General features: G+C 41.4%; 1 protein-coding gene across 2 annotated transcripts in view; it reads left to right on the forward strand.

Moving 5' to 3' along the window:
- The first annotated feature begins 202 nt into the window (after window positions 1-202).
- LOC140741839 (low-density lipoprotein receptor-related protein 2-like) overlaps window positions 203-26,958 on the forward strand; it is a 73,664-nt gene continuing 46,908 nt past the window's right edge. The window contains exons 1-17 of one of the 2 annotated variants that reach the window (XM_073072291.1): window positions 203-361; window positions 1,631-1,750; window positions 7,447-7,569; window positions 8,481-8,603; window positions 9,993-10,361; window positions 11,014-11,136; window positions 11,224-11,337; window positions 17,689-17,808; window positions 17,899-18,024; window positions 18,965-19,136; window positions 19,574-19,798; window positions 20,832-20,950; window positions 21,024-21,163; window positions 22,194-22,335; window positions 22,951-23,091; window positions 23,404-23,526; window positions 24,029-24,409. In XM_073072291.1, coding sequence (XP_072928392.1) covers window positions 298-361; window positions 1,631-1,750; window positions 7,447-7,569; window positions 8,481-8,603; window positions 9,993-10,361; window positions 11,014-11,136; window positions 11,224-11,337; window positions 17,689-17,808; window positions 17,899-18,024; window positions 18,965-19,136; window positions 19,574-19,798; window positions 20,832-20,950; window positions 21,024-21,163; window positions 22,194-22,335; window positions 22,951-23,091; window positions 23,404-23,526; window positions 24,029-24,409 — 2,725 coding nt within the window. In that variant the 5' untranslated portion in view covers window positions 203-297. Of the gene's footprint in view, window positions 362-1,630; window positions 1,751-7,446; window positions 7,570-8,480; window positions 8,604-9,992; window positions 10,362-11,013; window positions 11,338-17,688; window positions 17,809-17,898; window positions 18,025-18,964; window positions 19,137-19,573; window positions 19,799-20,831; window positions 20,951-21,023; window positions 21,164-22,193; window positions 22,336-22,950; window positions 23,092-23,403; window positions 23,527-24,028; window positions 24,410-26,958 lie in introns of both variants that reach the window. The other variant, XM_073072301.1, reaches the window with a different exon arrangement.

The raw sequence follows: 26,958 nt of genomic DNA on the forward strand, positions 1-26,958 counted from the left end.
TTTCGGAGAAGAATTAATACCAGTCAAATTTACAGTCATTATTAATTCAGTTCCAGTCGGCGATGTGAAGTCAGTGGCAGGTGGGGATTTGTTTAATGAGGTGATTAGGTTGGAATTAATTAGCCAATCAGTTGCTCGGGGGTGATAGAGAAAACGCGGATAAGAGTACTGTAACTCGCTGCGGCGTTTCCTGTATGGTTGAATCTATCCACTTCAGTACAGTTGGGTCGTGAAAGAAAAGGAGTGTTGTTATTTCTTGTGGACTTTGGGTTCCTGCTTTTTCACTGAAGCAGTGATATGATTCCAATTCGTTTAATTTTGTTGCTACTCATAGCAACGAATTTAAATGCAGCCAGGTTTGGTGAGTACCCTATTTCTACTTCGTGAAATAGGGATTAGTGTATGGAAGACCTACTTAAAGGGAAATACAGTTTGTATGCTTTCTCGGAAGTAAGGGGGTAAAAGATGAAATCAACAGTGTTTTGATATATTATTCTACCCAAGCAAGGGGCATGGAAGTTTGAAGTTCCCTTTATTTTTTGATGCCCATTTAAAATGACTTTTGTTGCATTTCTAAATCTCTTCCTCCCCTGTTCAGGTCCTAAATAATTTTCCTCTGCATATAAATTACCTGGATCATGTGTCCTCTAAGTATTCAATTTAGCACTGAAGCCACCTACTTTTCATTGCAAGGGATTCCCGTTGACACTGAAAAGATTCTCTGAGGTGTAAAGGTAACATCTAAGCAAATCAGTTGCAAAGGGATATTCAACCTATCTCCCGTTTCATTCTGTCAAAAGCTTCTAATTACATTCTTTTTCCCCTGTGTGGGCTATATGCTTCTAATACTTGCATGTACTTTCTGAACAAGCTGGGTGTTTTGGATTGCTACCATGTTTTTTTTGCATTTCTATGGTTGTTTGTTACTTGTCATTGGGTCGCTCTAGATTCTGGAGCAGCTTCAGCTCAGTCTGGCTAAATTGGGTGTGATTATTGGATTTTTGTCATCTCCAATAGAGTTCAGAATGGCAGATTTCCATCATTTGCTGAGAGGAGAACTTTTAAATAAAAATCTCCTTTCTGCTCACCAAGGTGAAGTTGAATCGGTCTTTCCTTGTGATGGTGTTGATAACTTATTGATGTAACTCCAGTCTACAACAGCGCAGGGGTTATTAGTTTTGTAGTAACTAGGACAATCCTGTTTCATCTGCCTTAGTTATAGTGCTCATGTGTGAACTGGAAGACTTCAGTTCAAATCTTCCCTATGATCAGTTAAACAGCCTGATGCTGCCAGTGAAGGACCTTATGCTATTGAGATGTTTACCCTAATTTAAAATTCTCAACTCCCTTTCATACAAGTCAAAAATCCAATAGAAAGAAAATTTTCCCTAACATGAAGCTGCCTGGTGTTCAGGCTCAAATGCTGCTTTAATTTAATGTCATTTCACGAGGCAACCCTTTAAATTTTTTCACATTTTTGACATGCACTTGCACATTCCTTTTGTATGGGGAAAAGTTGTCTTATCTCTAGTTAAACTAGTGGGTGTTATCCAGTTTTAAAACAAAAGTATTCTTTGCCTAATAAATCCAAAATATGTTTGCATAACAGTTTTGCTTGCGTTTACTTAAGGGTCAGCTATTTCCTGCAATCCATTGCAGTTTCGGTGTAGGAATGGGCATTGTGTACCATTGCTGTGGAAATGTGATGGTGACGATGACTGTACTGACGGAAGTGATGAAAGTGGTTGTGGTAAGTAATTGGTAGCTAGGTCATTCTGTAGATCATTATGCCTGAACATAATTGGGGGAAGTAGGAGAGGGGAAGTGTGATGGTAGGGGGGTTGAAAGGCACCTTAATAAAATTGGAATTGTTGCTTCTTTATCATAAGCTTTGTAAAACAATGATCTGGGTAAATGGCCAAGACAATGTACATGTTGGTATAAGACCATAAGACATGGGAGCAGAATTGAGGCTACACTTTGAGTCTGCTCCGCCACCCCATCATGGCTGACTTGTTATCCCTCTCAACCCATTCTTCTGCCTTCTCCTGCCCTTACTAATCAAGAACCTATCAACCTCTATACCCGATGACTTGGCTTCCATGACTGTTGGTGGCAATGTATTCCACAGATTCAACATCTTCTGCCTATAGAAATAACTCCTCACCTCTGCTCTAAAGGGATATCTTTCTAATCTGAGGCTGTGCCCTCTGATCCTAGATTTACCCTACTATAGAAACATAGAAAACCTACAGGCCCTTCAGCCCACAATGCTGTACTGAACATGCAATATGGGAAACATCCTCTCCACATCCACTCTATGTAGGCCTTTCAAATTCAGTAGGTTTCAATGAGATCTGTCCTATTCGTTTAAACACCAGTGAATGCAGGTCCAGAGCCATCAAATGCCACTCATATATTAACCCTTTCATTCCTGGGATTATTTTCGTAAACCTCCTGTGGAGCCTCTCAAATGTCAACACCTCCTTTCTTGGATAAGGACCCCAAAACTGCATAATACTCCAAGTGCAGACTCACCAATACCTTATAAAGCCTCAGCATTACATCCTTGTTTTTATATTCTAGGCCTTGAAATGAATGCCAACATACCATTTGCCTTTCTTACCACCGACTCAACATACAATCATCCACAAGGACTCCCGTCCCTTTGCATCTCTGATTTCTGAATTTTCTACCCATTTAGAAAATAGTCTATGCTTTTATTCCTTCTACCAAAGTGCATGAACATGCATTTCCCTGCACTATATCCCATCTGCCATATCTTTGTCCATTCTCTTAATCAAAGTCCTTCTGCATGTTTCTTGCTTCCTCTATACTACCAGTTCTTCCACCTTTTTTCATGTTGTTCACAAACTTTGCCACAAAGCCATCAATTCTGGAATCCAAATCATTGATATATAGCATGGGAAGGAGCCATCCGAACACAATTCCCTTCAGAATGCCACTGATCATCAGCAGCCAACCAACAAAGGCCCACTTTATTCCAACTTTTCATCTCCTGCCAGTCGGCCAATTTTTTATTCATGCCAGTATCTTCCCTATAATACCAAGGGCTCTTATCTTCTAGAGCAGCCTCGTACCTTGTCAAAGGCCTTCTGAAAATCCAAGTAAACAACATCCACTGACTCTCCTTTGCCTAGCCTGCCCGTTATTTACTCAAAAAACTTCAGACAGGTAAGATTTCCCCTTCACAAAAGAGTGCTGGCTTTGGGCTATTTTATCATGTGCTACCAAGTACCCCAAGACCTCATCCTTAATAATAGACTCCAGCATCTTTCCAAGTGCTGAAGTTGAGCTACCTGATCTATCATTCCCTGTATTTTGCTTCCATCCCTCTTAAAGAGTGGAATGGTAATTGCAATTTTCCAGTCCTCTGGAACAATACCAGAATCTAGAGCTTCTTGAAAGATCATTACTAATGAGTCCACAATCTCTTCAGCAGCACATCTAGCAACATGTTATGCACTAACATGTCTGCAGTTCATCCTAAGTGTGGGCAGCATGCTGGCCACAAATTTCCAGAAGGGTAGCAGGCAAGTGGAAACTCTGAAAAGTAGCAATGTTTTGATAGCTAATCCAAAGCTACTAATACTTGTGAATAGCTGGGGCCAAAGCACCTCACTAGTCCATAAGACCATAAGCCATAGGAGCAGAATTAGGCCATTCAGCCCATTGAGTCTGCTGTGCCATTCCATCATAGCTGATGCCGGATGCCACCCAACCCCATACACTTGCTTTTTGCCATATCCTTTGATGCCTTGACTGATCAGAAAATGATAAACTTTTGCTAAACTTAGATATACCCACGGACTTGGCCTCCACCGCAGTCAGTGGCAGAGAATTCCACAGAATGCTACTTTCCAGCTACAAAAAAATTCCTCCTTACCTCTGTTCTAAAGGGTTGTCTTCAATTTTGAAGCTGTGCCCTCTAATTCTGGATACTCACACCATAGGAAACATTCTCTCCACATCCACCCTATCTCGTCCTTTCAACATTGGGTAGGTTTCAATGAGATCCCCCGGCATTCTTCTAAATTCCAGTGAGTAGGGGCCCAAAGCTGCCAAACACTTCTCATATGTCAACCCCTCTGTTCTGGGAATCATCCTCATGAACCTCCTCTGGACTCTCTCTAATGACAACACATCCTTTCTGAGCAAACACAAGGAAATCTGCAGATGCTGAAAATTCAAGCAACGCACGCAAAATGCTGGTGGAACACAGCAGGCCAGGCAGCATCTATAGGGAGAAGCACTGTCTAGAGTGAGGTTGGAATTGGAACACACTGTGGTGATAGAGTGAGGTTGGCACAGTGCTTCTCCCTATAGATGCTGCCTGGCATGCTACATTCCACCAGCATTTTGTGTGTGTTACATCCCTTCTGAGATAGGAGGCCCAAAACTGTTGAGAGTACTCTAAGTCCGACCTAACTAGTGCCTTATAAAGGCTCAGCGTTATCTCCTTGCTTTTGTATTCTAAAATAGTATGTTATTCAACTTCAATACTTTTTTTCCTCAGGTGCCAGTATCAAGGATGTCTGAGTTATTGCAGAGCACTCAAATAGCCAGAAGTTCCTGTGCACATTGGAACAATTGATATAGGTATAGTGTAGGCTGAGATCCTGCAGAGCGAGTAAAGGGAGTTGGGCAAGAGGTTTAGAAGCAGAACCCCGATCTCCAGATTGCTCTTGGTACCATGTCATAGTGAAGTCAGAAGTAGAATGATAGGCTAGGTGAATGCGTGACTAAGGAGCTTATTCAAGGATTAAGGTTCAGGAATTTTTGGATCTCTTTTGCAGGAGAGACTTGCTGCATACTTCAACTAGAGAAGAACCAATATTCTTAAAGGGAAATTTGCTAGTGCTGTATGAGTGGGTTTAAACCAGGTTGTCGTTGGGGTTGGTCTCACAGTCATGGGATAAAGCAGTAACCATCAAGAGCAGGTTTAGTAATTAGGACAGCTAAGGGGTGCAGTAAACGGAAGGAAATGAATATTCATTTAAGCTGTTTATTTCAATGCATGAGGCTTAACATGAAGGTGGACAAAATCAGATTTAGTTTTAACTCTGGGTCTGGAGTGTTGTATGTATATAATAGCAGGAAATGGCTGAGAGAAAGGCAAAACTGGTAGCTTCGTGTTCTAGGATACAGATGCTACAGGTGTTACAGAAGTTGAGGAGGAGATGTTTTCAAGTCAAGTTACTTTTATTGTCATTTCGACCTGAACTGCTATGTACAGTACATAGTAAAAAATGAGACAATGTTTCTCAGGACCATGGTGTTACATGACACGGTACAAAAACTAGACTGAACTATGTAACAAACAACACAGAGAGAGAAAAAACAACTACACTAGACAACTACACTTTCTTTTGTGTTAAGGGAGATGCAACAGTAGTGCTTAGAGATGGCATTCCTGGCGACTTGTCCAGACTCACTGGAGTTTTAGAAGAATTTCAAATATTAAAAGTCCTATCTGGAGTGCAAGTGGACAGGATGTTTCCTCTAGTGGGGGATTCTAGGACCAGAGGGTACTGCCTCAGAATAGAAGAGTGTCCCTTTAGATCAGAACTTGGGGGGAATTTCTATAGCCAGAGGATGATGAATCTGTGGAATACATTGCCATGGATGGGAAGCAGAGTGTGGTGGGTGAAGGTTGTCTCTCAGAATGGAGGCTGGTGACTAGTGGTACGTCACAAGACTCAGTGTTGGGACATTTGTTATTCAATATCTGTGATGCAAACGCACAAATCTGCAAGTCTGCAAATGGTACAAAGTTAGAAGCTGTAGATGGTTAGAAGAGCATCATAGATCAGGGGGAACCATGGTCTGATAGGGAAATGAGCCAAGGTGGGGGTCAATGGATTTCAGTGCAGATAAATGTGTTGTTGTTTGTTTTGGAAAGTCAAACTAGCCTAAGACTTGTACTATGAATGGTAGGATATTAAGAAGGGCAAGTACATTATACATTGTAAGTGGCATTGCCTGTAGCTAGGGTGGTGAAAAAGATGGTTAGCACATTGGCCTTTATCAGTAAGGACATGAAGTACAGGGGTAAGAACATTTAGGTTCATTTGCATAAGTCACTGATGAGTTTGAACTCAAGAGTGCTGTTTTGGTCACCCAGTTAAAGGAAAGATGTAGTTAACTGTAAAGAGTGCAGGAATGGATTTGAGGATGTTACCAGGACTAGAGGCTTGTGATTGGCCAGGGTAGGTCTGTATTTCTTGGAACATAAGAAAATGAGGGGCAATCTTGCAGTGTTTAACATTGAGTGGTGTACACAAGGTGAGTGGAGAAATCGTTTTCTCCAGATTTTGGTCTTTCCTCTCTAGGGGGTATAAACTTGAGGGAAAAGACTTAAAAGAGACCTAAGGGGCAACATTTTCCATTCAGAGGGCGGTGAGTATATGGAATGAGCTGCCAGAGAAAGTGGTTGAGGCAGGTACAATGGTAACACTTTAAAAAGCACATTTGGTTAGGTACAGGAGGGACAAGGCTTGGAGCAATGTGGGCAAAATGCAGGAAATTAGGACTATTTGAGTGGCACCCGTTCAGCATGGACTGGTTGGGCTGAATGGCCTATCTCTGCTGACTCTATAAACACACTGAATAATTACTGGTTGCTTTATCTTAATTGCCACACTCCAGGCTCTGTGTACTAATGATCATGGAACTGTATAACCCAAAAGAGGTCCTTAAGCTCGTATCCACGCCTTGATTTTCATAATTGGTTCATAGTTAATTATATCTTGATTTCTGGGATGTGTTGGGAAAATTAGTTTCGGCCATTTAAAACTGCAATTGAATTGTGCCAACGACCTACATAAATTGTAAACACAAGAGATTCAGCAGATGCTGGAAATCTTGAGCAACTCACATAAAGTGCTGGAGGAACTTGGCAAGTCATCAAGGCATGAAGGGTCTTGGCCTGAAACATCGACTGTTGATCGCCCTCCACAGATGTCACCTCGTTTGTTACGTATCTACTTAAATTGTCTGGTTCTTGTGCCAAGTATACTTCAGGTTACTGGTCATTGTTTCTTGACTGATTTTATTATTTTCTCTCCCTCTCATCAATTCCCCCATCCCATTACCAAATAATTTTAAAATACTAATAATATTTATGCTTGGCCACCACTTAAACAAGAACAATTGAGCTTATAGTCCTTCTGCCTCTGGTATTATTCGCTGAGTGTTTCACTTGCATTCTCGGTTTTAAGACTTGGATCTGAAATCTTGATGTAATTAGAATTGATTGGAATGCAAAATTTGCAAATTAGATTGACCTATAAACGTATTGTTGGCAGTTCATTAATGAGTTGAGTCTTAGAATGTAGATTGGGATCATTGTGTGGAGAAATAATTAGTGTCACAGGATAATTCAGGCTTGCTGTTTTAATGGTGTCTATAAATTATTTGACACAGTTCAGACTACGTGTGCCGTTTCTGACTTTGTATGCCACAGTGGACATTGTTTGCCCAGTAAATGGAAATGTGATGGTGTACCTGACTGTGACGATGGCTCAGATGAAAGTCCAGAAGTCTGTCGTGAGTATGATGTTTGGCCAAAACGGAAGCTTTCTCAATCATCTTGTACAGGAGCAGCTCACCTGTAGCCTCATGCCTCCCCAGTTATTTCATTGCAATTTCGGCTAATCTACCACGGGACTTGGCCACTCTGTGCCAAATTCTCATAGCCCTAAATTCTCCTGTTTGGTTTTTCAGATCATTTCAGATTCTAATCATCTGAAAAACTTAATCATCTACCCTCCAACTTGCTAAAGTAAAGAATTCAGATATTTGCTCTCCTTTGCAAGAAACTTCTAAAAACTCTATTTAAAAGACTGGCACTTTATCTCAAAGCTATCCCTTCATTTGAGACCCTCCCATAAGTGAAAATGTTTTAACATTTACCCAGTTACGCCCACTCAGAATTTTGAGTATTTCATTAAGATTGCCATTTGTTCTTTTCCAACAACTAGAGACCTAACCACATATCCTGCTGACAGATCAATCCTTGCATCCTAAGATTTGGGGAGGTAAATTTCTTTTGCACTGCCTCCAATACTACTAATCTTGCTTTCTTTTAGACCCCTTTCCAAATTTGTGTACAGTGCCATAGGTGTGGCTTCCCCAGTGCCCTGTGCAATTGTAACAAAGATTCAACTTTTCCAAAATCCTGCACCATTTTCAATACTTTTGCCCCATTATTGGAGGCAGATGTCTCCATCACTCTGTTTCATCTCAGAGTTGGTCTTGGTGGCTTGAGAAAGTGGAAACAAACTCCTCTAGTAGCCAAAGTCCAATAATATATTGGGCTTGATCAACAACTGCCCATCCATAGGCCAGGAACTTAATTTCTATGAAGATGCTTAAGTCTCGTGTATGGGATGTTTCTGACCTACAGCAGATTTTCTGAATAATTTGTGTTGTTTCTCCCACCCCCACCCCCACCTCAGACATGAAAATGTGTAATCTGAATGAAATTCATTGTGGCCCTGGCACTTTTCAGTGTATTCCTACTGCCTGGAAGTGTGATGGAGAAAAGGACTGTGAGAACGGCAGTGATGAAGAGAACTGTGGTATGTTTTTAACAAGCCAGCCAGGCTAACTCTAAAGACTCATTGAGCAAAATGTATTTAAAATCAAATTTATTCTTGTGTTGGAGAGGACAGAGGTAGTAAATTAGCATTATTGAACTCGTAGCTCACAGAATACCGCACTGTCGCAAATCAAGGAACATTAAAATGTTCCTGCACCCTAGAAGCATGCTTGCAAACACACTTCTAACATACTTTCACAAACCTTAGTATAGCTGTGGAATCCTTACCAGTGTTGTCTTTTTAACTTTGCTTTTGAGAAGAGGGGTGGGTGAAAATGAATGCCAGAGGAATTCTAATTATATAAGCCTGCATTGCTCCCTGTTACTATTGATGGTGAGGACCTACAAGTACCTGGGAGTGCATCTGGATGACAGACTTGAGTGGAGCACCAACACAGAGGCTGTGTACAAGAAGGGTCATAGTCGCCTCCTCTTCCTGAGGAGAATGAGGTCCTTTGGAGTATGCAGACCTCTCCTTCACATGTTCTACCAGTTTGTTATCACCAGTACATTCTTTTATGCAGTGGCATGCTGGAGCAATGGCATCAACACGGGTGATACCTACCAGCTCAATAAACTGATTAGAAAGGCTGGCTTTGTTATAGGAGTCAAACTGGGCACACTGGAGGCTGTGAAAGAACAAAGGACTCTACAGAAAATACTGGCAATTCTGGACAATGTTTCTCACTCTCTGCCATGCCACCTTGGCTGAACAGAGGAACACTTTTAGTAATAGACTAAAACAACTGCACTGCTCCAAAGAGCGCTATATGAGGCCATTCTTACCCTCGGCCATCAGGCTCTATAACGAGTCGACCAATAGCCGGGGAAGTGATGACTCTTTGGGGTAACCTGCTTTTTTTTATTCTTTCCTACTTCTCTACTAATATTTGTCTATCTGTGCACTTGCAATGCTACTATGATACTGTCAATAAAGTATCTATCTGTTTTACTTACTTGGGCCCTTAGCTCCCAAGTGGAGCATAAGCCTTCAGTGATCTCCCATCTCCATCGTATGATTAGAGTTCAGCAACGCTTCTGCAATCCATTGCATCCTCTGTACAGGGGATTGGCCTAGACAACTTCAGCAAAGCCTAGTTGGCCAGCCTTGCCTGTTTTCCACCTCTTGCTACAGGGAAGTAGGGTTTGATTTTCAGAGGCCTCACTATATGGTAATGAGGTGTATTTGCTAATTTCTACTCTCCAAGATCCTGTCGAGTAGAAATTCCAGACAGTGGTTGTTTTATGCCTAGCACATTAAAAACATTACAAAATCAAGCAGTTTGTATACTACAGTAGCCAAGAAATGATTGCTTTTGCACAGTTATGAGTGTTATGCCGGTTCTAATAGGAGACCTTTTCTTTTCAGGCTCCTTTAATTGCAGTACAGTCGAATTTACTTGCACCAGTGGTAGATGCATTTCCAGGGTATTTATCTGCAATGGCCAAGATGACTGTGGTGATGGAAGTGATGAAAAAGGCTGTGTTTCCCAATCCTGCGGCCGTCATGAGTTCCAGTGCAATAGTTCCGAATGCATTTCTCTGAGATGGGTTTGCGACAACAACGTTGACTGCGCTGACCAATCTGATGAATCTCCAGAACAATGTGGGCGTGCCACTCCTCACGCAACCTGCTCTGCTAATGAGTTCTTCTGTGCGTCTGGTGAATGCATCAGTCATCACTGGCACTGTGATGGAGATCGTGACTGTGAAGATGGAAGTGATGAACTGAATTGTGGTAAGTAACATGGAACCAGACTTGCTGGAGTGGAGTTGGCTAGTAGATATCTGAATTTAGTTTTCTGGACAAGTCTGAGTGTCACATTGACACTTGTTCTACCATTGGAATGATTTTCTTTAAAATTGTGCTGAATGATCAATATGTTAATAATTGAAATGGATTTTTCCTAGGTTTAGCCATCAGTTTACTTATCAATAAGCATTTGGATTATATTTCATATCTGACTTGTATTAAATGCATTTTTTAAAGATGAAATTATTCTTTAGTTCTGACTCTAGTGCAACGGTTTGTTTTTTGGAATATAAATACAATATTCCCTGTGTGGAATGAGCTTCCAATAGCAGTGATAGAAGCAAGTTCAATATTGGCATTTAAAGTAAAATTGGATAGGTATATGGATAGGAAAGGAGTGGAGGGTTATGGTCTGAGTGCAGGTCAGTGGGACTAGGTGAGAGTAAGCGTTTGGCACGGACTAGAAGGGCCGAGATGGCCTGTTTCCGTGCTGTAATTGTTATATGGTTATATTACTGATATAATCAGTTGGAGGACAGAACAACGCAACAAATTTTTAATTTCCAACACAAATGGATAATAGCAAGAGTTGTATTTGATTGCTATTTCCATAGATTAACAATTTGATTTGATTTAGCTCCTTCAACATGTAGACCAGATCATTTCAGATGTGGTGATGGCAGTTGTATCCCGCAAACAAAAAAATGTAATGGATTTGCAGACTGCTCTGATGCTACTGATGAAAACCACTGCCAGAATGGTAGGTGCATAGGTTTTAAAATGCATCAGCTCATGCATTATATCCAATGTATTGGATATAAACTTAAATGTTTGTCTTTAACTTCAGACTGCACCACTCCTCCTGAGTTCAAATGTCGAAGTGGAGAATGCATTGCTATAAGTAAAGTCTGTAACCACAAATGGGACTGTAGAGATGGGAGTGATGAGCCCTTTGAATGCCGTAAGTAGATCTTTCAGCCTTGCAGAAACAATTGACGGCATCTTCTCTACTTTTGTGGCTGCATAACCAGTATTGTTTAAAGGAAGTTAGACTATGGACTGTATTGGGAATCTGACTGTCTTGAATCCAAGAATATACACTAGGAAAGGATGAGGTTGGGGAAGAGAAAGTAGCAGTATTTTAAGAATTATTCTTTCTTGGTGCACCCTAATGCTGACACGCCCAAGGAAGTACTACTGTAAAACACCAAATTACTTGGTATTGTAAACATTGTATTTGCATGTTCTAAAAGACCAATGCCTCACACTGGATCTGTATATCTGTTTTATTGAATACCAGTTTCATTAAAAGCAAGCAAAGTTTGGATTTGGTCTGTTGAGGGACTAGAATAGCAAAGTGATATGGACCCATTGACTGCAGCAGCTCTAGACCAACTCTATTGGCAACTTTTTTCTTCCCTACAATGTTTTTCCATTCTTAAATCTTGAAAGCTTTGTTCAATCTGCATTCTTCATCCAAACAAATTTGTGCAGTGAAATTCTTACTTTGTACATGCTTTACTCCTGTTTCATTAAATCTGAGCCCACTTCAACAACTGGATAATTTTTTAAAATTCTAATCCTTGGTTTTCTTTTAAAGCAAGACCTAGTTTTTTTTTGCTTAAATTCTACTTTTCAAGTCTGACCGCAGAGGCCTTCCCATGCCCATAATTTGACATTTCTAAAAGTGACATGCAGATACAACTTGCTAAACAATTTGGATTTGCTGTTGCAATCTGCCTTTTTAATTTAAAAAAAATGTATGTGCTTATTAACTAACTTGTTAGCTTTGGTCTGAATCTTGGGTTAAATTCTTCTGCAAAAAAATACTCTTCTATAACCTTTTTTATTTATTCATTTGCTGGATGTGGGTGTCGCCAGCTTTTATTTCCCATCCCTAGTTGCCCTTGAGAAGGAGGTGTTGAGCTGCCTTGAACCACTGCAGTCCCTGAGGTATAGGTACTGCTGTTAGGGAGGAAATTCCATGATTTTTGACCCAGCGACAATGAAGGAATGACTATATGTTTCAAAGTCAGGATGGTAAGCGACTTGAAGGGGGATTTCCAAGAGGTGGTGTTCCCAGAAATCTGCTGTTCCCGTCCTTCTGGATGGTAATGGTCGTGGGTCTGGAAGGTACTGCCTTAGGAATTTTGTCTTGTTGCAGTGCATCTTGTAGATCGTACACACTGCTGCAACTGATCGTTGATGGTGGAGGGATTGGATGCTTGTGGAAGGGGTACTAATCAAGTGGGCTGCCTTGTACTGGATGGTGTCGAGCTTCTTGAGTGTTGATGGAGCTGCACTCATCTGGGGTGTGGCGAGTATTCCATTACACTCCTGACCTGAGCCTTGTAGATGGTGGACAGGCTTTGGGGAGTCGGGGTGAGTTACACGCCGTGGGACTCCTAGCCTTTGACCTGCTCTGGTAGCCACGGTGTCTATATGGCTAGACCAGTTCAGTTTCCTGTCAATTGTAACCCCTGGAATGTTGATAGTAGGGGACTCAGTGATAGTGTTGCCACTCAATGTCAGGGGATGATGGTTAGAGCCTCTCTTGTTGGAGATGGTCATTGCCTGGCACTTGCGTGACTCCAAAGTTATCTGCTACTTGTCCAGCCCAAGCCTGGATATTGTCCAGGTCCTGCTGCATTTGGGTATGAACTGCTCACAATCTGAGGAGTCACAAATGGTGCAGAACATTGTGCAGTCATCTGCGAACATCCCCACTTCTGACCACCTGATGGAAGGAAAGTCATTGTTGAACAGCTGAAGATGGTTGGTCCTAGGACACTTCTCTGAGGAACTCCTGTAGTGATGTCCTGAGGTTGAGATGATTGACTCCCGACCTCCAAAACCATGTTCCTTTGTGTCAGGTATGATTCTAACCAGCGGAGGGTTTTCCTCCTGAATCCTATTGACTCCACTTTAGCTAGGACACCTTGATGCCATACTCTGCCAAATACTGCCTTGATGTCGAGGGCTATCACTCTCACCTCACCTCTGGTATTTAGCTCTCTGTCCATGTTTGGACCAAGGAGATGATGAGGGCAGGAGCTGAGTGGCCTTGACAGAACCCATAGTGGACATCTGTAAGCAGGTTATTGCCGAGTAGATGCTGCATGATAGCACTGTTGATGACCCCTTCCATTACTTTGCTGATGACTGAGAATAGGCTGACAGGGCGGTAATTGGCTGGGTTGAACTTCTCCTGTTTCTTATGCATAGGACTTACCTGGGCAATTTTCCACATTTCTGGGTAGATGCCGGTGTTGTAGCTGTACTGGAGTAGCTGGGCTAATGGCATGGCTAGTTCTGGAGCACAAGTCTTCAGGACTATTGCTGAGATTTTGTCTGGGCCCATAGCCTTCGCAGTGTCCAGCCGTTTCTTGATATCACGTGGAGTGAATCAGATTGGCTGCATACTGACATCTGGGGTGCTGGGGACTTCTGGAGGAAGCCAAGCTGGACCATCTACTCGACACTTCTGACTGAAGGTTGTTGCAAGTGCCTCAGCTTTATCTTTTACACAGGTGTGCTGGGCTCCTTTATCATTGAAGATGGGAGTATTTGTGGAGCCTCCTCCTCCAGTGAGTTGTTTGATTGTCCATCACCATTCACAGCTGGATGAGGCAGGACTACAGAGCTTAGGCCTGATCCGTTGGTTGTGGAAGCACTTAGCTCTATTACTTGCTGCTTAGGGTGCTTGTCATGCAAGTAGTCCTGTACTGTGGCTTCACCGGGGTAATGCCTCATATTGAGATATGCCTGGTGTTGTTCTCGGCATGTCCCTCGCACTCTTCATTGAACCAGGGTTGATCCCCTGGCCTGGTGGTAATGTTAGAGTGGGGGATGTGCCGGGCCATGAGGTTACAGATTGTAGTTGAGTACAATTCTGCTGCTGCTGATGACTCACAGCGCCTCGTAGACGCCCAGTCTTGGGCTGCTAGATCTGTTCAAAGTCTATCCCATTTAGCACGGTGGTAGTGCCACACAACGCAGTGGAGGGTTTCTTCAATGTGGAGACGGGATTTAGTCTCCACAATAGTCTGATGTTCACTCCTACCAGTGCTGTCATGGACAAATGCTTCTGCGGCAGGCGGGTTGGTGAGAGTGAGGTCAAGTGTGTTTTTCCCTCTTGTTGTTTCCTTCATGACCTGCTGTAGTCCCAGTCCAGTAGCTCTGTCCAGTAGGACTTTGTGGTGGTACTACCAAACCACTCTTAGTGATGGACATTGAAATTCCCTCAACCAGAGTACATTCTGTGCCCTTGCCACCCTCCATGCCTCCTCCAAGTTCTGCTCAACATGGAGAAGTACTGATTCATCAGCTGAGGGAGGACGGTACGTGGTAATCAGCGCGAGGTTTCCTTGCCCATGTTTAATCTGGCGCCATGAGACTTCATGGGGTCCAGAGTCAATGTTGCGAGTTTACCAGGGCAACTCCCTCTCTACTACATACCATTATGCCACCACCTCTGCGAGGTCTGTCCTGCCAGTGAGACAGTACATACCCAGGAACGGTGATGGAGTCTGGAATGTTAACTGGTATGATTCTGTCAGTACAACTATGTCAGGCTGTTGTTCGACTAACCTGAATCTACAGAAATCTGTCATCACTGTAACTCTACACGTGGCTCACTGTGGCGTTGCTACACTCCCTCCATTGCTCCCTGCCGCACCTGGAACTTGCATAAGGTAATGCCCAATTCAAAAAAAAAATCTGCCCCAGCAAACTTGAGAGTGGGATTGTCAATTTTCATTTGATGTTTGTTTTTGTGCCTCATTTCCATTCATCTGAGCTCTAAGCCTCAAAGTTGAAATGACACATTGATTAAATGTGCATATTAAATCTGTATGGAGCAATGGCATTTGAATGCTGTGAATTTATTTATCTCTTTTTGGAATCAGGTTTTAATATGGCATAGTTTGTGAAATTTGCTTTGCAGAACAGTGCATTAAAATAACTAATTTTTTTTAAAAAACTATAAATTATAATAAGAAATATTATACAATGCAAAAAAAAAGAGGTGTACATGTGTTCATTGTCCATTAAGAAATCTGATGGCAGAGGGGGGGATAAAGCTGTTCCTGATATGTTGAGTGTGTCTTTAGGCTCCTGTACCTCATTGATGGTAGCAATGAGGAGAGGACATGACCTGGGTGATGGGGGTCATTAATGACGGATGCTGCCTTTTTAAGACTTGAATTTTAACTTTAGGTTGATTTGATAACAGTTAAATGGGCATCTAATCAAGCCTTCTATGATAATATTGTCAATTGCAATCAGGCCAACTTGAATGCATATTGCCAACATCAAATTAGTAAATCCTCTAAAATGCTGCCTGTCATTCTGAACAAGCAGTCAAACTTTACAGGCCTTGTCAGTTGCAATAGTTAACTCCTTCAAGATGTTCTGATATCCTCCATTTGACAATTTGGTTTATTTTCTGTCCACTTTTCACTTTGATCTAGCCTTCCCTCCTTTCAGAAAGTGTCATCCTTCAGAGAACACACACAAAATGCTGCTGCATTCCACCAGCATTTTGTGTGTGTTGCTTGAATGTCCAGCATCTGCAGATTTCCTCGTGTTTGCTTTTTAAGATCCTTCAGAGAAGCTGGAATACTTTTTTTCCCATCTTGAACAGAATTCTATTTAAGGATTTCCATTTGAAGAAAATTGTTACTGCTAAAGCTGCCTCATTTAGCAAATGCAGTACCCGTTTTTGATATTGTTTGTTCCTTCATCAATTTTTTTTTCTCTAGCGTTATTTACTCAATCCAAACCGTTGCACATTTGTTGGTGACTGTGTAGAATACACTGCCAGTGAAGGTGGTAGAGGCGGATACAATAGGGCCTTTTAAGAGACTCTTAGATAGTCACATGGAGCTTAGAAAAATAGAGGGCTATGCGGTAAGAAAATTTCAGGCAGTTTCTTGAGTAGGTTACAGGGTCGGCACAACATTATGGGCCGAAGGGCCTGTAATGTGCTGTAGATTTCTGTGTTTCTATTCCTCCCAGAAGAAAGCAATTTGTATTGGGGATACTAAGCATCCAATCCAACATATGGAGCATTTTTCATTTTTAAAATCTTCTTTATTAATTATTATTGAAGATTAACAAAAAAATATATTAAGGTAATCAAGTCAATATGTCATTATGTACAATGAAGAATTAAATTAGCAAATAACTGATTAATAAAGCTAAACAATATATCAATAATAAGAAAAATAAAATATTAAGAATATTTTTTGAAAGAAAAGAAAACAAAGAACCCCTACTGAGGAAAAAAAACTCTACTAACGTAAAATAAAACAGAAAAAAAACCCATTGGGAGACAACCTTGGAGCTATACATCATACAAGCTTCCAAAGAAGAAAAATATCAATCCACCAACTCAAATCCATTTAAACAAAAATCGGAAGGAAACCATATTAATTAACTCAAATCAGATGATAGTAGCGTGCAGATGATAGAACCCTACCTTTTTTCAAAATCAGATCGAGGATCAAAAGTTCGACTTCTGATTTTCTCCAAACTAAGACACAGCATCACCTGAGAGAACCATTTGTATCAAAGTAGGAGCAGAAGCATCTTTCCATTTCAACAAAATAGCCCTTCTGGCAAATAATGTAACAAATGCAATTACATGTTGGTCTGATGGAGAAATACCATGAATATATTGAGGGAGGACCATTTTAACAGGTTACATAATTCTATCAACACTTTTTCAGTTTGATCTCAACACTGAATTAGTTTAAATCCTCTGCCAATGTGCCTGTGTCCCTGGAAGTGTGTGTAGGGAGTTGTTAATTGTGAATTACAAGAAAATCTAAAGGAGCTTGAAACTATTGGTGTAATCAGTTGATTTGATTCCTGGTATTCTATCAATGAAGATTCTGATATTAAAAGTTCAAATTGACTAATTGTGTAAGATATCATTACTTGTATAATTACTATTTAAAGTCTGTCATGAGCCTTTGTGGCTCATCAGGCCAGTGCTTATGCTGGTTTCTGTGGCGTGAAGCGACTGAGAGTATGAAACTCCCCCTCCCTCCCCCGGATAGGACGTGAGGTTGACCCCCAGCATTTTATTGCCGGTACCCATGTTCAGCTGGGTAGACTGGAGCATTGTGTGGTTAAGCTCAAAGACACACACGCTGCCTCAGCTGGGCTCGAACTCACAACCTTCAGGTCGCTAGTCAAACACCCTAACCACGCGCCACGTGCCACACGTAATTACTATTGCATGAAGTGTTTTGGGAACCCTGGATCTTCCTTCAATCCTCTACCCTGTATTCGCCTCTTTCCATAGGACTAAATGAATGCTTGGTGAACAACGGTGGTTGCTCTCACATTTGCCGTGATCTTCCCATTGATTATGAATGTGACTGCCCTGCTGGTTTTGAATTAGTTGATGGGAGGACCTGTGATGGTGAGTGTTGCTAGTCGAATCCATGTTTGGAATGTATTTTCTGTCCTGTTAATGTAGTTAGATGGGGATGCATCCTGCTCTCTTTCACAGATATCAATGAATGCTTAAACATGGCAACTTGTAGCCAAATCTGCATCAACTTAAAAGGAAGCTATAAATGTGAATGTCACAAGGGGTATCATCTGGATCCGGCCAATGGAGAGTGCAAGGCTGTAGGTACGTTCGTGCAATTCTGTTAAATGACCAACTATGTGGAAGTTTTTGGGTAGTGTTTTAAAAGCAAAATGGTGGCAATAAGGCAAGATTGTTTTTTAAAACAAGAACTTAAATAGAATGATATGGTTTTTTAATCAAAAACTGTATTGGTAATTTATTTACAAGAATAAACCATGCAAAGCCTTTTCTTTCTTGCATTCATAGAAAATGTGTTAAGTAGTCTATTACAGTCCTTTAAAACCAATAGTACTGTTCCGCTGTGGTAAGACACTAATTCAGGGGCTTTCTCACCTGGTCCAGCCCCTCACTGCCCAGCAGCAGAAGAACCCTAAACAGCGGTTCTTCCCCACCCCCCCCCCCCCCACCAGGCCCTTGAGGTAGCTGCACCCAGCTTCAGTGTGTCCCTCAGCACGTACTCCTGCAGCGGGGAATGTGCCAGTCACCAGCATTTCTCTGTCGACATCTCAATCCCGACAGACCAAGAGTGTTTTCACCAAGCTGATAATCTTCCTGCAGTATGTGGTGTCTGCGTCCCTGAGAACAGCCCTGGGAGGCCCTTCCCGTGTCCGGAACATCATACCCACTGAGCACTGCCCCCTAGTGGACTATAGTGGCGACAAAGGGTGTGGAGAAATAACCAAGGGCCTGTGTCGCAGTTTATTCTGAGGAGCTGCATGACTCTTCTTTTAACCCATGAATAAATGGTAGGGGACAATGTACTTAATTAGACAATGACTAACAGCATCACTTTACTACATCCTGTTGCCAAGATTTGGCAGCTTCCCATTAACCTTTTAATGCTCTTCTAATTCAATTTGTGGCTGAATCGATGTCATGGGCCACTGAGGTTTTGATGAGCACTTTTTGTATTTTTTAACTGTTTAATACATTTGCATAAGTGCAGAAGGTGGTGGAATTAGACTGGAATATTCTTCTTCAGGCAAAGAGCCCTACTTGCTCTTTACAAATCAGCATGATATTCGGAAGCTCGGGCTACACCACCTCGAGTACACCCAGGTGGCCATGCGACTCAGGAATGCAGTCGCACTGGATGCTGATGTTGCAGAGGAGAACATTTTCTGGGCCGACTTGATGCATCAGGCAATCTTTAGGTATGCACATTTATTTCAGAATGCTTGTGAAATGTAATATCAATTTTTTTTGTTGTTGTTTTTAAAAGTTTATCATTCCTTCAGCTGATAGTTCTATTTTTGATTGAACTTCAATACAAACTACACGTAACATCAAATGCTGAGCAAGTTACTTTCTAACCAAAACTGCACTAGTTCCTTGTGAATTACATGTGTAAAGTCAATCACTTGCCTGAAGAATCTAGTTAATCAATATTTTCCTTAACTAACCTGGAAAGGCTCTATTGTATATCTCCTGCTAGCAGCAATTTATGTGACACTGGCTTGTATTGCAATAGTACACCTTACATTGTCAGTTAATAGTTCTTTCCAACATCACAAATTTGCATTTTGTTTGCTCTTGGCAACAGTGGACATGGGAAACTTGATGCAGACTATCACCTTTTGCTTTTTAACAGCATGTCCTTGAACAAATACGGAAGTACTCCAGGTTACTCTTTGCTTGTTAAGAATTTGAGCATTCCGTCAGGAATTGCAGTGGATTGGATCTACAAGCACGTGTACTGGACTGATCGTGGTACTAAAACAATATCTGTGGCTACGATGGATGGATCTAAGAGGAAGACCCTTTTTGACAACAACATGACAGAACCGGCCTCTATAGCAGTTGATCCGTTATCAGGGTATCTCTGTTAATGACTTGCAGGAAGCTTTGACATGCATTATACAATAATGCAGCATAATTTGCAGTCTAACTTTTAAAGCTGCATATGGTATTTTAAATAATCTAACTTGATTAAACTGACTTGCCCTTGAATTCTCAGGTGTCTGGCAGCACAACTGTGAGCAAAACTCCTAAGGGAAGTGATGCACCATCAATAACTCACGCCGAGACTTAGGTAGTGAGATATCGGCTTTTATTGACTGAAGAACAACACTACATCCTGGGGAAAATGAGGGAGAGCAGCAGGCCACAGTCGCCTTTATACAGGGGTCTGTGGGAGGAGCCACAGGGGTAGTCAGCAGGGTCTTGGGAGGAGCCACAGGAGCAGTCAGACAGGTATATCTAGTTCACCACAGGAAGGAAGCTTTCCCTTTTTAGAAAAGAAAGCACTGAATATTAAGCATTAACTGCTTAGAAATGATTGCAGCAATCAGCTCCAGGAGCTTAACTAAATGGTCACATAAACACAGCCTCTTAAAACAGAAAACACGAGGAGATCTGCAGATGCTGGAAATTCAAGCAACAGGCACAAAATGCTGGTGGAACACAGCAGGCCAGGCAGCATCTATAGGAAGAGGTACAGTCGACGTTTCGGGCCGTTAAGGGTCTCGGCTTGAAACATCGACTGTACTTCTTCCTATAGATGCTGCCGGACCTTCTGCGTTGCACCAGCGTTTTGTGCGTGTCACTTGAAATAGAATAGTGTAAGGGTTGCTGGCAGTGGACAGAAGGGAGAGCAGGGAGGTCAGTCACAGGAACATTTCATAAAATATATCAGGGCAGGGATTTAAATGGTAGATGTGAATTATGTTTTCTGTGAAACTTGTTCAAAGCGGCACCTGATGATTTATAGTTGGGCTAACTTCATTTATGAAATCCAAATCAATTTTTAGTCAATTGCATATTGATTTATCTCTATCATTAAGCTTTTTCAGTCTACTGTTGAATTTGATTGTTTTGGTCTGTTCATAAGCTCAATTTTAATTCTTTAGATATATATACTGGTCTGATTGGGGTGAACCGGCAAAGATAGAGAAAGCAGGAATGAATGGTGTTGATCGCAAGGTCCTGGTTGATACGAAGATTCAGAGACCAAGTGGTATTGCACTTGGTAAGGTAACTCCTCAAAAGCATCATCTGTGCGTTGAATTGAGCTTGGATTTACAATCTAAATTCTTCCCCAGACACTGTGAAAAATTGCCTTTATTGGGTTGACTCAAAGTTGCATACACTGTCCAGCGTAGGCCTGAATGGACAGGATAGAAGAACTGTGCTTTCTTCACAAAGTTACCTTTCTTGGCCTTGCAGCGTTGCAGTATTTGAGGTAAGGTTGTTCTAGCTATTGACTACTATTAATTGCCAAAAAATGACTTTTGGATTTAACATCTAGAGTTGTTTACAAAATTGCAGTGTACCCTGCATGTACGTTAATGCATCCCTTAGTATATAAATATTTATCTAAACTGAAGCTGCCAATTAGTCACTGATTTTTTTTTTAAGCTTCATGCCACTAGCATGGTAAATGAAGGAATTAAAATTCTTAAAACTTGGGGTGGCACAACATTGTGAACCAAACGGGCTGAATTGTCCTGTAATGTTCTATGTAAAACAACTTTTGACCAATAGTTTTGAATAAATGTACCCAAATTTGAGTTCAATTTTGCTCTTTTGAATTAAGACATTCTGAATTGCTCTTAAGTTTACTTGATAATTTGGAGAAAAACAAGCCTGAATCTAATAGCAATATAAATTTGACCACATTGCACGTCAACTTCTGGTGGAGGGGATGAACTTTATTCAAATTCTGTCTGCCTCTCCACCTATAAACCTTAGATAGAATGTTGTTTTAATCTCCTCATTTTCACTATTTTAACTGCTTGGTGGAATTGATGAGTTTGCCACATCGGTTTCCATTAATGTGGACAAATTTCATAATTCTGGCCATGGACTTTTGTTTTTTTTTGGTGTTTAAGAAATAAGCACCAGAAACATTTAGCAGGTCTGTGGAGAGACACTTTAGATCAAATGCCCTTGTTTTTTCACTTGAGATTTTTTTTCCCGTTCGCTCAGGTAGCATAAAAATGTTTCAACCATTCCATTGTGCACAGACCCCCACCACAGGTTTCCAATGTAGAAACAATTTCATTACCACTTAACATAAAGTGCCTAAATTTAAACTCAAGACTAGGTTTATATATGCACAATTTGAAGCTTACACAAAGTAACCATAAACTTCAAAGCATTTTTAAATGTGAGCAGCCTTTATGGTGGATATTCTATAGTACATTAAACAAGAGAAATCTACTTTGCCAATGATTACACGTGAATACTATAACTACATTTACTTTTTCCAGGATCGTGTCTTCTGGTCCAATAGAGACACTGAAACAATTTATGGAGCCAACAAATTCACAGGAGCAGATCTTCAGGCTCTAGCTTCTAATCTTCAGAAATTTCAGGATCTCGTAATTTATCATGAATTAATCCAGCCTTTTGGTAAGTGGCCTCTGAACTACTGAGTTGTCCTTGAGGGAGCAGTAAAGTTTGGCCTCAAAGTGTCAATTTTAGCATTTTTACAGTATAGTTTTCAGATGGTTGAATGACTGCTTCCTTGTCATGTGCCTTTGTCAAACATTTCTAATATTGCTGACAAACATGATATTGCCTCCACTGTCTTAGCTGGAGAATTAGCTTCCATGGACTAGTGCTTTAGGAGCTTAATGAATTATACAGGTAACTGGCTGCAGAATATTGAACATTATTAACTTTACTTTGGGTGGGGAAGTTTGGTACTTTTCGGTTTAGGGTGCTAATCCTGATCTGTTTAATGATTGGCTTGACTAGATTATGCATTGCAGAACAGTGTTCACCATTTTAAAAGCTAGAGATATATCCCTAAAATCCACCAGATTGCAGTTTAGTTAAACTCATTAGCTTTAGTCAAAATTAATTAAACAAAATTGCTTAACGGTGATTGAATCTGTCTGAGAAGATTTGGATGATCAGTTGCTGCAGGACTTCTGATTGCAAAGTTTAACCTTAATTATGTGCAAGTATTTTATCTTGTATAACCTACTGCAACCAGTCATCTTTCATCTGGAAACTCTGCAGGGAAGAACTGGTGCAATGACACTTCGAAAGCAGGCTGTGAGTACATGTGCCTCCCTGCTCCTCAGAAAGATGGTTCAACTCCGAAATATTCCTGTGTGTGTCCAACTGGAATGGAAGTGAATGAGCGATGGTGTAGAACAGGTGACACTCATTTGACAGTTGTCTAATTTGCACATTATTTTGATTCTAAAGTTCAATGATTTGATCTCCAAAAGCAACTTGAGTCTACATCTTAAACGTTCATGCTTGGAGATTTGGAATGGATATTGATTAACAAAGTGAGTGGTTCAGTAGTACAGCCTATGCAGATTTAAAGCAGAAACGTTAACAAATTTTGAAGTTGTAAGTTGAAGGTTGATATATTGGCTAAGACATTGCATGGTTTAAAGTTAGTTTTTGAATATGAGAGTACTGATTAGAGCTTTGTACCAGCTGTGCATGTTTTTTTTTCAGATATTAGATCATGTCAGATTCATGAGATCAGCTGTGGTTCTGGATCTCATCAATGCATTCCTGTCTCCTGGAAATGTGATGGTGAAAAGGATTGTGCTAATGGAGGCGATGAGGAAAATTGTAGTAAGCTTTATATTTGCTCCTTATCTGCTCTTCTATTAATGTTAATTTTGTAATCCTTTGTTATTTTCAACTCTATTCAATTAAAGATGCCAGTTCTTAATTGTAAGTCTCAGTACTGTTGTCATCACGAAGATTAAATATTGGTGCCAGAGTCATAATATTTTTAAACATGTAGAAATATTGTTAGCAGTACCACTTGATATGACATGGGTGAAAACCAAAATTATGGTGGTGTTGCCAATATTGCTAATGAGTAGTTGTGGGTTAGTTGCATTTAAAAAAAAAAATCACTTGCTGCTCAAATCCCTTGACCCTCTTCAAATTGTCCTATTAGGCTTGAATTTCAATTTTCACACCTTCAAATGTGAGTCTCGTGAATTTGCAGTAAAGACCTTTATTTTGTAAATGCTTGATGAAGGTGCATTGTGCTCATCAATTCTGAATGGGTCTTGATTACTTTGCTCTACAGAGCAGAAAATTTAAAACACTTTGTTCTCCCCAGGCACTTTTACTTGCAGTAATGTGGAATTTACTTGCTCAAGTGGCAGATGCATTTCTAAATCCTTTATTTGTAATGGTGAAGATGATTGTGGTGATGGAAGTGATGAGAAAGGCTGTACTCGCTTGACCTGTGGATCACACGCATTTCAGTGTAGTAATATGGAATGTATACCATTAAGCTGGTTGTGTGACAACAACATTGACTGTTCAGACAAATCTGATGAATCGGTGGAACACTGTGGCCATACTCTTCCTTCTCTTCCTCTTCCTCCTAACTGTCCTTTCAATGAAATGCGCTGCAGTTCAGGAGAATGTATTCATTACCATTGGTTCTGTGATGGAGATAATGACTGCAAGGATGGAAGTGATGAAATCAACTGTCGTAAGTAAAATGCTTCTGTGGCTTTGTAAGCATTGGCTGTCTGAATGTTTCGGTTCCACTGGTAGAAATCTGGAGCATTAAAACCTCCTACTAAAAAGAACGAAATGGGTCAGGTAGTGGGAGGCAGGCAGTAAGAAAGACCTACATTCTAGATCAAAACCTAGTCAATGGTGATGGCTTATACGAGAGGGAGGGGCAGAAGTAGAGCGGTAAGATGGTGATGACAAGTAGCAGATGGAGTTCAACCCAGAGAAGTATTGTCATTCACTTTAGGAAGGTCGAATTTGAAGGCAGAATATAGAGTCAATGACAAGATTTTATAGCAGTATGGAGGAACAGAGGGACTGTGTGATCCATATCCATCAAAGCTGTGCTGCAAGTTGATAGATTAAGAAGGTCAATAGTGTATTTACCTTCATTATTAATGAATTGAGTTTAAGAGCTGCAAGGTAATTTTGCAGCTCTATAAATACCCTGGTTAGGCCACACTAGGAATATTGTGTTCCACTCTAGTTGCCACATTATAGGAAAGATATGATATTGGAGCAGAAATAGGCCATTCAGCCCATTGAGTCTGCTCCACCATCCCATCATGGCTGATTTATTATGTCTATCAATCCCATTTTCCTACCTTCTCCCCATAACCTTTTATACCCTGTCTAATTAAGAACCTATCAACATCCATTTAATTGGGCCATCAGTTAATTGGGGCAGTCACTCATTCTGATAGTGATGAGAGTATCAACAGGACTGAGTAGCCTTGAGACTTACAAAGTGAAAACTAACAGGAGACAAGCAATATAGCCTACTATAGACAATACACACAAAATGCTGGTGGAACACAGCAGGCCAGGCAGCATCTATAGTGAGAAGCGCTGTCGATGTTTCGGGCAGAAACCCTTCGTCAGGACTAACCAAAAGGAAAGATAGTAAGAGATTTGAAAGTAGTGGGGGGAGGGGGAAATGCAAAATGATAGAAGACCGGAGGGGGTGGGATGAAGCTCAGAGCTGGAAAGGTGATTGGCGAAAGTGATACAGAGCTGGAGAAGAGAAAGGATCATGGGACGGGAGGCCTCGGGAGAAAGAAAGGGGGAGGGCAGCACCAGAGGGAGATGGAGAACAGGCAAACAACTAAATATGTCAGGGATGGGGTAAGAAGGGGAGGAGGGGCATAAACGGAAGTTAGAGAAATCAATGTTCATGTCATTAGGTTGGAGGCTACCCAGCCGGTATATAAGGTGTTGTTCCTCCAACCTGAGTTTAGATTCATTTTGACAATAGAGGAGGCCATGGATAGACATTTCAGAATGGCAATGGGACGTGGAATTAAAATGTGTGGCCACTGGGAGATCCTGCTTTTTCTGGTGGACCGAGCGTAGGTGTTCAGTGAAACAGTCTCCCAATCTGCGTCGGGTCTCACCAATATATAAAAGGCCACACTGGGAGCACCGGATGCAGTATACCACACCAGCCGACTCACAGGTGAAGTGTCGCATCACCTGGAAGGACTGTCTGGGGTCCTGAATGGTGGTGAGGGAGGAAGTGTAAGGGCCAGGTGTAGCACTTGTTCCGTTTACAATGATAATTGCCAAGAGGGAGATCAGTAGGAAAGGATGGGGGGGGGGGGGGACGAGTGGACAAGGGAGTCATGTAGGGAGGGATCCCTGCGAAAAGCAGAAAGGTGGGGAGGGAAAGATGTGTTTGGTAGTGGTATCCCGTTGGAGGTGGCGGAAGTTACGGAGAATTATACGTTGAACCTGGAGGCTGGTGGGGTGGTAGGTAAGGACAAGGGGAACCCTATCCCGAGTGGGTGGCAGGTGGATGGGGTGAGGGCAGATGTGCAGGAAATGGGAGAGATGCGTTTGAGATGTTACGAACCCCATAACTGGGTCACTTACCAGCAAAGATAGAGAGGTCCATTGAAGTCTGATGGTACTATTTTTAACAGTATTTATTAGTAAAAATACACAAAAATAATATCAATGCAAACATACAGATAATATACGTCATCAATACTAAATCTAAAAGTGCGGGTATAATAATAATCAATAAGAAATAGCTCTTTCGTTGTCTGGGGATAATGTATTGTCAGATGGAAATATAAAAGTCACTCAGTTCATGCAGGCTGCAGCCTTTTGTTGGAGAGAGATTTTTTTTAGAAACTTGCCGACTTTCCTTTATGATTTCGATCCGTCGGAGTCTCGTTGTCGTGGCCGTTCACTTGTGGCCTCTCCTTTAGCTAAGCCGTTCTTCCGTGGTGAGCCCGCCACCCTGGCAAGGGAGGACACACACGAGCCCCCACCTATGTCGCTATTAAACGCTGTCACAGGATTTCTAGCGTTTCTCCTGGTGTGTCTGAAGGGGTTGTTCCCCAGACCCTTTTATTCTTACTCACGGGATCTCAGATGTCAATCAGGTTGGGATGATGCAATCCCTCAACCAGCCCACTCTGGTCGTCCCCTGAGGGCTTCAATGAATAGTACAGTACTCAATACACAATTCCGTCTCCAAGAGACAATGGCCGTTATCCGTGGCTTTGTTTCGCTGAG

This window comes from Hemitrygon akajei, chromosome 2 (assembly GCF_048418815.1).
Source record: "Hemitrygon akajei chromosome 2, sHemAka1.3, whole genome shotgun sequence".
NCBI lineage: Eukaryota > Metazoa > Chordata > Chondrichthyes > Myliobatiformes > Dasyatidae > Hemitrygon > Hemitrygon akajei.